The sequence below is a fragment of the Nothobranchius furzeri genome, chromosome 14, assembly GCF_043380555.1.
Source record: "Nothobranchius furzeri strain GRZ-AD chromosome 14, NfurGRZ-RIMD1, whole genome shotgun sequence".
Taxonomy (NCBI): Eukaryota; Metazoa; Chordata; class Actinopteri; order Cyprinodontiformes; family Nothobranchiidae; genus Nothobranchius; species Nothobranchius furzeri.
This window is the reverse complement of record NC_091754.1, coordinates 13,953,245-13,968,088: the sequence shown is the minus strand read 5'-3', so window position 1 is coordinate 13,968,088 and position 14,844 is coordinate 13,953,245. Positions and strand designations below refer to the sequence as shown.

General features: G+C 42.2%; 1 protein-coding gene across 1 annotated transcript; it reads left to right on the top strand.

The window, feature by feature from the left end:
• Nucleotides 1-533: 533 nt before the first annotated feature.
• fev (FEV transcription factor, ETS family member) lies at nt 534-2,772 on the top strand. The gene is made up of 3 exons (XM_015966290.3): nt 534-656; nt 1,199-1,270; nt 2,053-2,772. The coding sequence occupies exons 1-3, from the start codon at nt 608-610 to the stop codon at nt 2,592-2,594; spliced, it is 663 nt and encodes a 220-aa protein (XP_015821776.2). The 5' UTR covers nt 534-607; the 3' UTR covers nt 2,595-2,772.
• Nucleotides 2,773-14,844: the final 12,072 nt, after the last annotated feature.

The following is a 14,844-nucleotide window of genomic DNA, read 5'->3' as shown; positions in this document are numbered from 1 at the left end:
TATTAATCCCAGAGAGAAATTTATCATGTTGTCCTGAGGAGCCATGGTTTTACAGCTATGACCTCCTTACCTCCCAGATTGAGGCCATATAACCTTAAACCCACACACGGAGCTTTAAGGGATGCAATGTTCCTGTTTTCTCGCGCGCACTGGAGCGTGTTTTTCAAGGTAAATATTCTTTCGTCCAACATCGAGCAGCTCTTTGTTGTTTGCAGAGAGGTAAAGAGGCGGAAAAGTGAGGAGGATCTGAACTGGTTTCCATGTCAAACACTTCAATTCACCATAGAAACTCAGATCTTAACGCGGAAACTTTATTAAACTGTGATGGCGGATTGATAAGGGCCGAATTTCTATCGGCCTCTTTTTATTGTGGGCACCAGGCGGGCTGACAGAGGTAAATTGCTCTTTTAATTAAAGCAATGCACCAGGGGAAATTGCTGTCTGAATATTGTCTCAGAGATGGGGGCCACTGACAGTTGCCTGGAAACTTCAATCTGCCCACCCGCATTTATTCCAGATCACAGTTATGAGATAAAGTTTAATAAAAATCTTTTTTCCTGCGCCAGCACCGAAATGAAACCCAAGCCTTTGTGAGGGTCTGAACACAATGAGAAACAGCTGCGGAGGAAACCTCATGTTCAACATGTATCTCTCAGGTTCGTCGTTTATGAGGAATTAGTGAAACTGCCCTTTATGGCTGAATTTCGCTGCGTCTCCAGCGGCTGATCAGGCTCCGGCTCCCGGGAAGAGGACCGCTGAGTCTTTTTCAATCTGAAAGCCCGTCTGCTCTTTTGTCGGAAATCGGAAATCCTTTTTCCTGGACACGTTTCCTGGCTTCTCGCAGAAAGGACCGCGAGGAGGACACGCTGCACGCACTGGACTCGGAGAGCACCACGAGCCAGGATTGATTTCAGTCCACTTCGGAATTTTGAAATTTAACTTTCGGCGCAATTTTATGAATTAGTTTTGCTTATAATATATAATTCTAATTGGGAGTAGTTTATAATGAGATTTTAAAAAACTTACATAAAACGTTACAGTTTTTTATGCATTCTCCAGTTTTATCGAAATTTATCGAATAATTGGATTTTTAGGTGACAAAACCAAAGTTAAAATGCATCCATGCCTTTATTTAACAGTGTATTTGAAATAACGCAAATAAAATAACCTCTGTTGACTTTTTTTGTTTTTATTTCAGATCCAACAGAAAATCTGTTGAAAGACAGTAAAGGAACATCCTGGGGTCCAATAAATACAGGAGTGCAAAAAGGTAAGGGGACAAACGATTAGCCAGAGGCACTCACACCTTGATCAGTAATTTATCAATACTCTTATTTTTTAAAGGAATTACCTCTTAATTGTAAAATATTAGTTGAAAAACATTCTGAAAATAAAGAATTGATGGAAATGCAAAAAATTAAATACAGAACGTTTAAAGCAATCTGTAAATAAAGCCGCATTTAACGTTTTACGCACAATTGATCGAATTTTACGCGCTGATGTTTCCCGAAAGAATATTCTAGCCTAATTTCCTAAACTAGTTTCTTTTTGAATTTATTTATTTTTAGAATTACCTCCTCATTTTTAACTATATCTAATGTTTTGGGCCTCGCTTCTGAAATTGGAATTCCTTTTTTCCTCCTTCAACGCGCTCTAGAGATTTTCATTTAAGCAGAGAAACAGAAAAAATAGAACAGAAAACATTAAAAATATTATTTATCAATATATACTTCCATACTTATCAAAATAACGTATTCTCCATTTCTAATATTTTAATTTGTTTTATCAGAATCGCCGGACTGATTAAATGTGTCTTTATTTGCTTTTAAAATCACGGTCTTAAATATTTTATAAATACAAATATTTAGCTAATATTGATCAGACTGAAAATCTGACAAACTTGGATGATAAAATTTACACCAGTGGGTTAATTTGGTAGGTAGTTTGATCTGATTGGGTTTTACGAAATAAAAAATATTCCTGTTTGTTGCTAATCGTGATGATTTTTCTTTCTAATTTTTTACTCCGCCATCTTTCCTCCTCCGTTTTCAGGGAGTGGGCAGATCCAGCTGTGGCAGTTCCTGCTGGAGCTCCTCGCCGACAGCACCAACGTGTCGTGCATCGCCTGGGAGGGCACCAACGGAGAGTTCAAGCTCATCGACCCGGACGAGGTGGCACGGCGCTGGGGAGAGCGCAAAAGCAAACCCAACATGAACTACGACAAGCTGAGCAGGGCGCTGCGCTACTACTACGACAAAAACATCATGACCAAAGTGCACGGCAAGCGATATGCGTACAAGTTTGACTTTCATGGCTTGGCGCAGGTGTGCCAGCCGTCCACCACGGAGCAGGCCATCTACAAGTTTCAGGGGAACTTCTCCCCGATTCCTTTTTCCGGGATTTCCAAACTGAACCTCGTGACCCCCGCCGTGGGGCCCTCGGGTTTCTCCTATTGGGCCGGCTCCCCTCCTGCGGCTCTATATCACAGCCACAATCTGCAACCTCCGGGGCCCTTTGGCACCGTGTCTCCGTCCCACATCAGCTGCGTCAACAACATTAACTCTCTGAGCAACATCAGTAACCATTACAACTGACTCCTACACAATTAGATCACGTACGAACTACGGATGATACAGAAAGGTGCAGAAAGGTCGGTTTGGAGATAAAACAGTCAGATATTTGTTTGCGTCTCGATTTGATCACATTTATGATATGAGTACCCTCCTCCCAACGATGACACTTACACATAATAACACGTATGCCACATATTGTCTTAAATAAGAAAGAAAAATGTTTTTTGATTTTTCTTTATTTTCATGCTTCACAAACGGACCGGCGTGCTGTGAGATATATGAGATTACACTGGTGATCGGTATCAGAAAAGATGTGTTAACAACATAAATAATAAAAATGAACACCTGCACTCAGTTTTAATTCAGTTTTCCACGAAAAGACTTCCAGAAGAGTCGTTTGCGATTTTACGCACAATGGATCGAACATTACGCACGGAATTTCTACAACAAAAGTAAACAAACATCAACAGTTCTCTATTTCATCAGCACAGTGAGTGACCAAATAAATAAACCTATTTAGATTTTTTTCTCCGTAAAAAGCTGCTTATTGGAGGTGGATATACACTAGATACAATTTAAAATGTGCCGTAAACAAAATAATAATGTACTTGTTGTAAATTATAATTATTGATGTTTTTATATTTTTCTGTTCCTTTGCTGTTTCTGTTTGTCCTCTACTCAGACCCAACTCGGTGCCGTCTTTTTTAACTTTGGAAGAAACGATCAAACCATCAGTGGGCTACTGGCGCCACCTTGTGGTTCCCACAATTATTTTTGCTCATGGAATGAAATAGAAATGAGTTATTTAGATCAGAGTTCAATTACGTTAAATTAAGATAAGTGTATTTGTGTGAATATTGAATGAAACCTAATTAAATTGCTTTAGTTACATGACACCATACTGTGACATCATTAATTGTTTTAATTAAAGCACAAAAGTAAAACAATCATACATTGTAATGGATGCTTTCTAATTTTGGTTTATATTCTTTTTATTTTTAAAAATACTGAATATTTCCAGTTTTTGTTTGGGTCCATTACAGAAAAACAAACAAATAATGAAAAGAAAAAGTCAAAAATATGTATTAAATGTATTTTCCATTATTAACTATTTGACTTTGGGGTCAACTCCGCAGGGTGGCTGCTCTCCCTTTGAGATAGGGCGGGAAGCTCGATAGGGAGGGGCTCTGAGTAAACCTCCACATCGAGAGGAGTCAGTTGAGGTGTCTTGGGCATCTGATTGGTGCCTTCTGGAGGCCTCCCTGGTGAGGTTTTCTGGGCATGTCCAACCGGGAGGAGACCTAAAGGGAGACCCAGGACACGCTGGAGGGACTAGGCCTCTCACCTGGCCAGGGAACGCCTCGGGATTCCCCCGGAAGAGCTGGCCCAAACGGCTGGGGAGAGGGAAGTCTGGGCTTCTCGACTTAGGCTGCTGCTCCGCGACCCAACTCCGAATAAGCTGAAGAGAATGGCTGGATGAATGGATGGATGAATATGTGGTTAAACATGAAAACAAGCAGTTTTCTTTATGACCTGAATTATTTGGATTTTTAAGCATGTTTTCTTGGATCAGATCAGAGACATCTGGGGTTGCATGTCCTGATCATTGCTGCTTTTGTAGGTCTGAAGCTGAAAAGTTTGGGATCGGCTGTTGTTACATCTTCTCTGAGAGAATCTCAGTAAAACACTCTGGTTTCCTCAAGGCAACATCATTATTTGGCCCAAAAATATAGTGTTCATAATGTAAATATGCTTTATCAACCATATCTGTTACGTTTAGGTTGTTTGAATTTTATTTCAATTTTGTTTCTAGGTTGTTTCCCTCTTTCCTATTCGCTCCCCCCTTCCTTACATTTTTCATTACATTTTTTTCACTTTAAACACAGTTTTAATCATTTATTGAAATCTTCTTATACTTACCTTTTTTGTTTTTGTGAAGCACCTTGTGATTTTATCTGGAGGTGCTATATAAAAGATCTTTTTCTCTCTCTTTCTCTCTTTCTTTCTTTCTTTCTTTCTTTCTTTCTTTCTTTCTTTCTTTCTTTCTTTCTTTCTTTCTTTCTTTCTTTCTTTCTTTCTTTCTTTCTTTCTTTCTTTCTTTCTTTCTTTCTTTCTTTCTTTCTGTTTAAAAGTGCTTTTCAGTCCATTGGTCCCAGCGTGCTCTCCATAATCAATGCTTCTCTGGTTTCTGGTCAGGTCCCTGCTTACTTTAAGAACGCTGTAATCCACCCGCTTCTTAAAAAACAGAGTCTTGACCCTCTCTCCATAGCAGCTTCAGACCCATCTCTAAACTTCCGTTCATCTCCAAGCTCTTGGAAAAGGTTGTGGCTAAACAACTCACAGCTGCTCTTGGTGACCATAACATCTATGATAGCTTCCAGTCAGGTTTTCATAGAGCTCATTCTACTGAAACAGCTCTTCTTAGGGTCTCTAATGACCTTCTGACTCACAGTGATGCAGGGGACTGTTCTGTTCTGGTCCTGCTGGACCTGACTGCAGCCTTTGACACTGTTGACCATCACCTGCTACTGGAGAGGCTGAGAGACTGGGTCGGCCTATCAGGATCTGCTCTGGAGTGGTTCTCCTCTTATCTTTCTGAGCGTTCCTTTTCTGTGGCTGTCTCCAAGTTTAGGTCCTCCACCACCTCTCTTACCCATGGTGTCCCACAAGGTTCTGTGCTGGAGCCTCTGCTCTTCCTCCTATATCTGCTTCCTCTTCAGCACATCCTGAGCTCCTTCAAAGGAATCTCCTACCATCTTTATGCAGATGACATCCAACTGTACATCTCCTTTAAGCCCCATGAGATGTCTAAAGCCGGGCGTACACTGTGCGACTTTTTCACTTTTTTGAGCCGATTTTCCAGTCGTGCGAGAAGCCACGACATCGGGGCGAGTTTTGCGCCGAGCGGTCGTGTAGTGTACAGGGAGTTACGAGAGGCGATTAACACCACGTGACCAGCCGCCGATCAGCAGTCGTGAGGTCGCACGGACTTCTGGTGTGTTTAATATTTCGCTCGTCCCTCGTGAGGGTATCGCACTGTTGAAGCGGCGCTGCGAGCAGCTGCGACCCAAAAAGTATCAGAACCGCTCACGGCGCATGCGCAATCCTGCATCAACGCCGCTCGCTCGCTATTTCCCTAATAACACATGCTGTTCGTTTTTGTTTCTACACGTTTTTTTTCCTCACAAAGATTGTCAAGAAAGCGTGTTTGTCGTGTTCATGTCAAATTAAACTGATCACAAAACACAGATTTACTGTCTTTATTTCGTTTTCCTCATCCAACCCCCATAAATCCCTGTGTGTCCTCCTGCAGCGCTCCCGAAGGACAACAGGCAAGACAAGACAAAAAAGTCTGACGTGTTGAGTAAAAACTGCTATTGTTAGCACATTTTTTGGGCCGACGTGTTGCTACCAGGCGTACAGTGTGAGCAGTCAGGTCGCATACGAGAACTGGGTCGTGCAGTGTGAGCACATGACTCGTGAGATCTGCTCTGCGAGGAAGTCGTACAGTTTGAGCTGAACCTGAGTGCTGCGAGTGAAAAAGTCGCACAGTGTACGCCCGGCTTAAGCTGCAGCTGTTACACACCTGCTTAGACTCTATCAAAACCTGGATGGCTGGGTGCTTTCTTCAGCTGAATGAAGATAAGACTGAGATCCTCGTCTGTGCCCCAGACAAGCTGGTTCCCAAAGTCAGAGACTCTCTTGGTCAGCTTGCTTCTCACACCAAACCTTCTGTCAGGAATCTTGGTGCGACCTTTGACTCAGCTCTCACCCTGGATTCTCATGTCAGTTCTCTTGTTCGCTCTTCCTTCTTCCATCTCAGGAACATTGCTAAGCTGAGTCCCATTCTGTCCTGCTCTGAAATTGAGACAGTTCTCCACACCTTCATCTCCTCATGCTTAGACTACTGCAACTCTCTTTTCACGTGTCTGAGCAGAACCTCCCTGAACCGTCTACAGGTGGTTCAGAACGCCTGTGCTCGGCTTCTGACCAAGTCCTCCAAACACACCCACATCACCCCGCTTCTCCTCCAGCTTCATTGGCTGCCAGTCAACTTCAGGGTTCATTTCAAGATCCTGGTTCTGGTCTATAGGGCCTTACATGGACAAGCACCATCTTACATTGGTGATCTTCTTAGTCCCTACACCCCCAGCAGGTCCCTGAGGTCCAGTGATCAAAGCCTACTGGTTGTGCAGCACCAGGCTAAAGGTCAAAGGTGACAGATCATTTGCTGCTGTGGCCCCCAGACTCTGGAACTCTCTCCCCCTGAGCCTGAGATCAGTGGACTCAGTGGTCTCCTTTAAAAAGCAGCTGAAGACTCACTTGTTCAAGCTGGCTTTTGTATGACCTTCTTCAACCCCTCTCTCTTTATTCTGCTCTCCCCACCTATTCCACCTTCTTCAGGATCCACTGATTTCCCTCTTTCCTATTCACTCTCTCTCTTTCTTAATATCTTTTTAATCACAATTGTCTATTTTTGCTCATTTTAAATATATTTTTTAAACATTTTCTAAATCCTTTTTTATAATTTTACATGTTTTGTTTTTATGAAGCGCCTCGTGATTTCTATCTTGAGAGGTGCTATAGAAATGATATTTTCTTCTTCTTCTTTCTATGTCTCTGTCTGTCTGTCTTTCTTTCTTTATGCAATAATTAATTTTAACTAGGCAACTATGATAGGCAACGTTGTCATTGTAAATTACCTGACCCAGCGGCAGCGTATAAGGATTGAAGAGCAGTGGTCCAAAGATTGAGCCTTGGGGGACCCCACATGCCAGTTATCTGCTTTGATTTGTGATCGCCAATAGAAATGATATAACCCCTGTCTTTGAGATATTAGGAACCAATATGAAGGGTGTCTGACTTTTTATGAAACATAATTTTACCACATCAATTATTTTCATCAAGGATGTTTAATTAAAACAGCTTCTCACAGCTTCAGGAGGTGCTAAACTGCATGCTGCCTGTAGAAATGCATGTCTGCAGACTCACACCAATTAGACAAGTTAATTAAAGTTACAATTTCTATTTTACACCAAGCAGACATTGCTAGTTGTTGCTGCTTCTAAAAATTAGACGTCTGCAAAAAGGTCTCAAATTGTGACAGGAGCTCTTGTCAGCCACGTGGGGGCGCAATAACTCCTCTGACACCACAACACTGTTTACATAAGTGGGTGATGGAAGGGCTGGTTTTAAACAGAAAGCAGAGGCAAGCAGCAGATTAACCCCTCACCTCATTTCAAGACCACAAAAGATGAAAATACATCGACTTAAATCAAAATTTAATGTGTTGAAAATTCTCACGAGTTTAAAGGAATATATAGATCTAAGCATATCTAAAGATATATATTTATATGCACAGTAATAACTTATTGTTGAGAGAGAGAGTCACTCATTTGTTCACATGTGTGCCTTGCATGTTAAGACATCAGACCAGGGTCGAACGAACACACACACACACACACTTTTCACACTGCAGTTTGTGCTTCCGAGTGGAAACTCCAGAGGGATTTGTGCACTTCCATGACACTGCAGTCGTCACTTTCCTCCCTGACACTAATCTGATCCTCATCCCCTCGCTTCTTGCATAACAAAACTAGGTGGGTGTTTTCCTGCAGGGCCACAGGATTAACTGTAGAAGAGAGATGAAGAAAATGACAACACACAGAGGATGAGGAGAATATTTCCATTTTTTATTGTCACAGGGTACACACGGCAACAATGTTCAAATTTAAACACTTTAGCACATTGTCACGTTATGGGGATGGTTAGGACCCAAAAATGCAGATACCCAGGATAACACAAGGCAGGAGTTGATATAAAGAAAAAATCATTTTATTTGTAGGATGAACAAAAATTAAATCCAAAAGCAGCGAGCCAAAAATCCAGAATCAGAAGAACAAAAGCTCACCTAGAGCACAAAACTGGGACGAGACACAAAGCTCACACAGAGCACCAGAAAACGCTGACATACAAACAATGGACCGACAAGACACTGAGACAAGACAGGGCTTATATACACTGGGGCATGATGGGAGGCAGATGGGCTGCAGGTGTGTGGAGAGAGAACCAGGTGAGATCAATTAACTAATCAGGGAGGAAACTAACATGACCTAAGAGTAAAAAACCTAAAGACAAGATGAGCAGCAAAATAAACTAATATTCTAGGGGGAAGGGAAACTACAAAAACCTGTGGAAAAAACATACTAAAGAGACTAATAAAAAGAGAAGCTGAATCTATAAAAAACTGCAGAGGGGTGACTGGGGGAGACTAAAGGAACACAGGACCTGGGAGGGAATATCTGGAGGGCTGAAGACCAGGGGACACATGAGGAACACAACGAGACACAGACACAGACCATGACACGCATATTTTCCTGATTTTCCCTGGAAACAAAATGCTTTAGTCTTCTTTTGACAAAAATAGACTTTTCTTCTCTTTTACATCAACAAAAATTATTGTCCATTTTTTAGCGGATCATGTGATGTTTCTGCAGCAATAATTGTGAATATTTTGATTTTTAAAATAACTTTTTGTAGGACGTGACCATCACCTTGACTTCTGGGTGAGATCAACATGAGGCAGTTGCAGCATTTAAAGTGAACACAAGCACAGTAACCTCCATCTTTCTTATAATAAACACAAACGATTTAATGGCATAATGTCTGCCGGCTGTTATTGTCTAAACATAAAACAGCTAACTTGCTATTTCTAACTATGCTGGAAAATCAAACTAATTGAGACGCGCATTGTTGATAAACATTATCAACATGTGGTGGTCTTATCTTTCACCGGTGTGGTTTTGACTGCAGAGAGCCGGAAGCACCACACGCTGTAAAGACTATTCAAAACAAAAGACAGAAAACACATTATGCACAGATTTATAACATGACCACCATCCTCTAGCGACATCTTTATGAATCACCAGGTTTCTCTGTTCCCAGCATCACACCAACAGGAAGGCAGTCAGCTGTTCTTGAGTCACTGTGCGTGAAGAATTACAGTCGGTGACTCATTCTTGCAAGAAGAGAAGGAAGCAATAAAGGCTCCGCAAATTTAGAGCAACACACCTACATGGTGCTGAAATAGACCTGAGAGTGAGAAAGTGAGAGAAGGTGAAGCAAGAGTGGAAGAGACAGACTGAGATGTGAGAAGCTAAGGCGGTAGGAAAGTGAAGAATGATGCGTTTGTTACAGGAGCCTCTAAAGAAAAGTACAAGAATGTAATGAGTAACAAACTCATTTATGACAATAATAAGAATGCATTGAACTTATATAGCGCTTTTCTAGACACCCAAAGACGCTTTCACACACTCTCACATTCACACACTGCTAGTGATGGTAAGCTACTTGTAGCCACAGCCGCCCTAGGGAGGTCTGACAGAGACGAGGCTGCCATTTGGCACCGTCGGCCCCCTCTGACCACCACTAACACAGGCAAGTTGGGTGAAGTGTCTTGCTCAAGGACATAAGTGCAGGATACCCCTGGCGGGAGCTGGAATCGAACTCATGACCCTCCAATCATGAGGCAACCCGCTCTACCACCTGAGCTACTGCTGCCCCAAATGCGTAGTATGGATGGTAAAAGGACATGATTTCTTGGCAAGAATCCATTTAGGTGGCCTGAGGATCAGGTCTCTGCTTTCTGCAGATGGCATGGTCCTGATGGCCTCATCAGAACGTGATCTCCAGCTTTTACTGGAGCGGTTCGCGGCCGAGTGTGAAGCAGCTGGGATGAGAATCAGTTCCTCTAAATCCGAGACCATGGTCCTGAGTCGAAAAAGGGTAGGATGCCTTCTCCAGGTCAGGAATGAGGTCCTGCCCCAGGCAGAGGACTTTAAGTATCCCGAGGTTTTGTTCATGAGTGAAGGAATGATGGAGCGCGAGATCGATAGGCAGATAGGTGCTGCGTCTGCAGTGATGCGGGCGTTGTACTGATCTCTCCTGGTGAAGACAGAACTGAGACGGAAGGCGAGACCTAAAGGAAGACCCAGGACACTCCGGAGGGACTATGTCTCTCAGCTGGACTGGGGGCATGTTGGGATTCCCAGGATTCCCTGGCACATGTGGCTGGGGAGAGGGAAGTCTGGGCCTCTCTGCTTAGGCTGCTGCCCCGCGACCCGACCTTGGATAAGCAGAGGATAATGGATTTGATAGATGAATGGAAATATCAGCCAATGACGTGACATAGCATAGCACAGAATAGCAGTAACACAACATAATGAGTGCATGGTGGTGCAGTCGGCAACAACGTCCCATTGCAGTGAGAAGGTCGCAGGTACAAATCCAAGTAGCAGCATTTTCATCTGAATGAATGAGTTTGGCATGTTCTCCCCGTGCATGGGTGGATTTTTGGTGAGTGCTCTAATTTCCTCCAGCCGGCCCAAAATATGCATGTTTAGGTTGAGTGGTGACCCGTGTCCCTACGCGCGAGTGCATGCCTTGTGTCCCTGTGGTAGACGGGCTACTGCAAGGTCAAACTTGTAGAATCTTCTTTTTATTTTTCAAATTTGCAAAAGCTTCACAGGGATTCTTGCAGCTGCTAAAAGTTGAAATTGTGACTGGAATGAATTGGATAACAAACTTTCATGCTTTCAAGTCCTGTGAGCATCACCAACACTTTCACAGATGTAAAAGAAAGAAAAGAAAAGATCTCTCAAGGTGGAATTTCACAGTCGATATAGATAAAACTACTGTTTTTATCACTGTTAGTGATGAAAAGGAGGAGCAGCTGCAGGAGTTTCAGAGCAGAAACAGGGAGGCTGACTGTGGAGGAGTTGGGGACGTGCCTGCAGTGACAGATTTTCTAATGCAGCGTGCACATCTCCTATTGATCGCAGCGGCGTTCATGTGTTGCGCAGCAGTCCTGCCCACGCTTCAGCCCCACACAGCTCACTTTCCCAGCTCTCATTCACTTACCTACTCGTTACTATAGAGACACGGTGGAGAAGAACGCAGAGGCCAGGCTGGCAGACAGAAATGCAGCAGACCTGGATTGAATGTTAATAGAAAAAACAGAAAAGCTCTGTGGTTGAAAAGTCCTCATGTTGGTTACATAACGCTGATGCATGAAGTCAGTCTGTTTCCCTGAACTATATTAACACCGTTGGTTGAGAATTGTGTAATTATTCAAAGTTTCATGTGACTAAATGCTCCGGAACGAACGTAGCAGTGATCTAGGAAGTAGAAAATGTTATTTATGGCTAAATTAGATGTTTAAAATTCTATTTTTATTGTAAATTACGCTAAAAAGTTTAATATTGCTTTCATCATTGAACTGAAATTAGAAGCCAGTAATTAAACTGTGTGGAAACCTATCACCATCTTATTTAGACTCTTAAATCCCTTGTAAGTCTTTCTGCCTCAGCGTGCCCTTGAAACATTTCCACTCCCACTCCTTTTGGGTCACGTTGTCTTCATTCCTGTTTTCTGTCTGCCTTCCCCAGGATTCGCTCTGTAAATAGACCCTGTGTGTCCCTGTAAAGACAAGAGGGGGAGAGAGGGAGAGCCGGGGAGCCACAGACAGTTCTGAGACTGCAGCAGATTTCAACCAATCACATGAAGGAGCCCTCCAACCCACGTGGCCTATTCATAAAAACATAGAGGAAATTCTTATCAATGCAAATCTGCTCATCTGCGTTATAAAAGAGGAAGATGCTGATAAAGTAGCATATTTAACTCTTTTATTCACTGGCCAACCATGGAGAGCACAGTTCAGTTGCTGTTTGTTGTTTATTTAAAAGTGTACTAAACATAAGTGGAAAAAGTAGAAAATAAAATGAATTCTATAAAATATGAAGATATTTAAATGAAAATGTAATTATCAGTATATGTCATAATTAATTGTTTTATTACTACATTCAATAACTGCCCAAAAAAAACCCAACTGGTGCCATTGGTTGCTTCTCATTTCTTAAACAACCAGGTGGAAAGACACATCTGGTGGTCGTGGAAAAGATGTTATTCTGTGTGAGAAGGGTCAAGCAGAGAAAACATCTGAGGAGATGCAGAAACGACTAAAACTGGGTTAAAAACTGTCCAACGCTTCATTAAAAACTGGCCAGATGAGTCCAGATGGACCCTGTTCCAGAGTGATGGTGCATCAGGGTAAGAAGAGAGGCAGATGAAGTGATGCACCCATCATGCCTAGAGCCTACTGCATAAGCATGTGGGGGCAGTGTTATGATCTGGGGTTGCTGCAGTTGGTCAGGTCTAGGTTCAGCAACAGGATGTGCTCCAAGAACAAGGTCAGCTGTCTACCTGAATATCCTGAATGACCAGGTTATTCCATCTTCCCTGATGGCACGGGCGTATTCCACGATGACAATGCCAGGATTCATCAGACTCAAATAGTGAAAGAGTGGTTCAGGGAGCATGAGACATCATTTTCACACGTGGAGTCCAGACCTTAACCCCATTAAGAATCTTTGGGATGTGCTGGAGAAGGTCTTGTGCAACAGTTAGACTCCACCATCATCAATGCAAGATCTTGGTGACACATTAATGCAACACTGGATGGAAGTAAATCTGGTGACATTGCAGAAGCTTACAGAAACAATGCTACAGTGGCTGTGTGTTGTAATCAAAGCTAAAGGCGGTCCAATAAAATATTAGTGTGACCTTTTATTAGGGATGGGCAGTGTATTATACACCCTTAATGACCCAAAAATATCATTGTTTCTGGTTTTTTCTTGGTGTGGAGGTGAAAGAGTTAATCACTCACAAGCTTTTTAACCCTGTGGAGGCAGGCGTTGCAGATTTGCAACATTAAAACCTACCTACCTGGTTACCCGACATACGCATTTCATGGGCATTTTTTAACCCAGAAGTACCCCTGAAGGACTTAGTTGTTAATCCTTTTATCAAAACTTATTTTGAGCCTCAGAGGGTTAACAACGTTTTAAAAGTAAAATGCCACACTAGCAGAGAAACTTATTTAAATCATCTCTATGCGTTCCCATTTCACGTTGGCCCAAATGGAACAGAACTGCACAAAGACAGGATGCCATAAATAACCCCTATATGTGTCAGCTCAGATGTCCTAAAACCGTGTTAAACTCCAGCATCTTCTGAGATGTGAAACAATTACACTTTTGAATTAGAGCTTAAACGCTCCTGTTTATAAATCTAAGGTTTTCTTTTTAAGTTCTAGTTTCATGGCAACAACAAAACAGATTGCAGGAGCTTAAGTCACATAGCAACCTACGATGATGCCTCCTTCAGCACATCCCAGTAAGCACATTCGTCATGGACCTTTTCTCTGTTACATAACGGTGTCTTGAGGGCTCATTGTGAATTGAGGATTAGTGGGTGTTGAGAATAGATAAGAAGGTGTCCGCGGTAATTATCCCTTGACGTACAGCAAACACTGGCTAAAGAACATCTGTGCAAACATTAGATTTGAACCTGAAAACTTTATTTAAATGAACAAATGAGGGCAAGACAGAAAAAAAATCCTAAGTACGTTTGGATTTATTTCACAATGATACCTTAAACAGTTATGATCTTTGAAGTGAATGCAGCAGTGGTGTGACATCACAGACGACACATCACCTTCAACGTGACATTCAGAGAGAAATACATGAGCTGTACAAAAGTTTTCATGTCACAGACGATCATTCTAAAGCGAGAGCTGGTTACTGCAAACCTAATGGCAAAGCATTCCAGCGCCTGAGAGGAAACGCCGGCACATCACCGTCGGTTTATACCACTGTGCAAAATACATCCACATTTGTTCAAAACTGTGCAAAATAGCAGCGTCGTTATTCTCTTTCCAGTCAACAGATTCACCACAAGGACTCCATAAGATTATTTATCTGTTAAATTTGGTTTGAAAGTCAGTCAGATCCCTTTTAGCTTATAGACACTGCAATGACATGTGCAAATGACAGGAATCTGTTTATCTATTTTTTTACATTTTCTGTTTTGGAATTCTGAACAAAGTGAATGAAACTGAGGCTCAGATCGTATCTTGTAAAAGAGGGCGTGAATGTACTTGACCGTGAGGCTGTATTTTGTTTGTGACGCTCAAACAACAATCAGAAATCGCTATTCTTAAATCAGACATTTAAAAAAACTGTGGGATATGTACATGTAAACCAAAATGTTTCAGGCCTTTTTGTTTTTCTTACAGTTGGCACATATTGATGAAAACTGTACATCCAGTTCAGTTTCCAGTTGATTCAGTGGGCAGCCGACGTGTAAATAATCTAATTCTGCTCCTCTTTTTCAGGTTAAACCCCAAACAGACCCAACTTCATACTACTCTGTA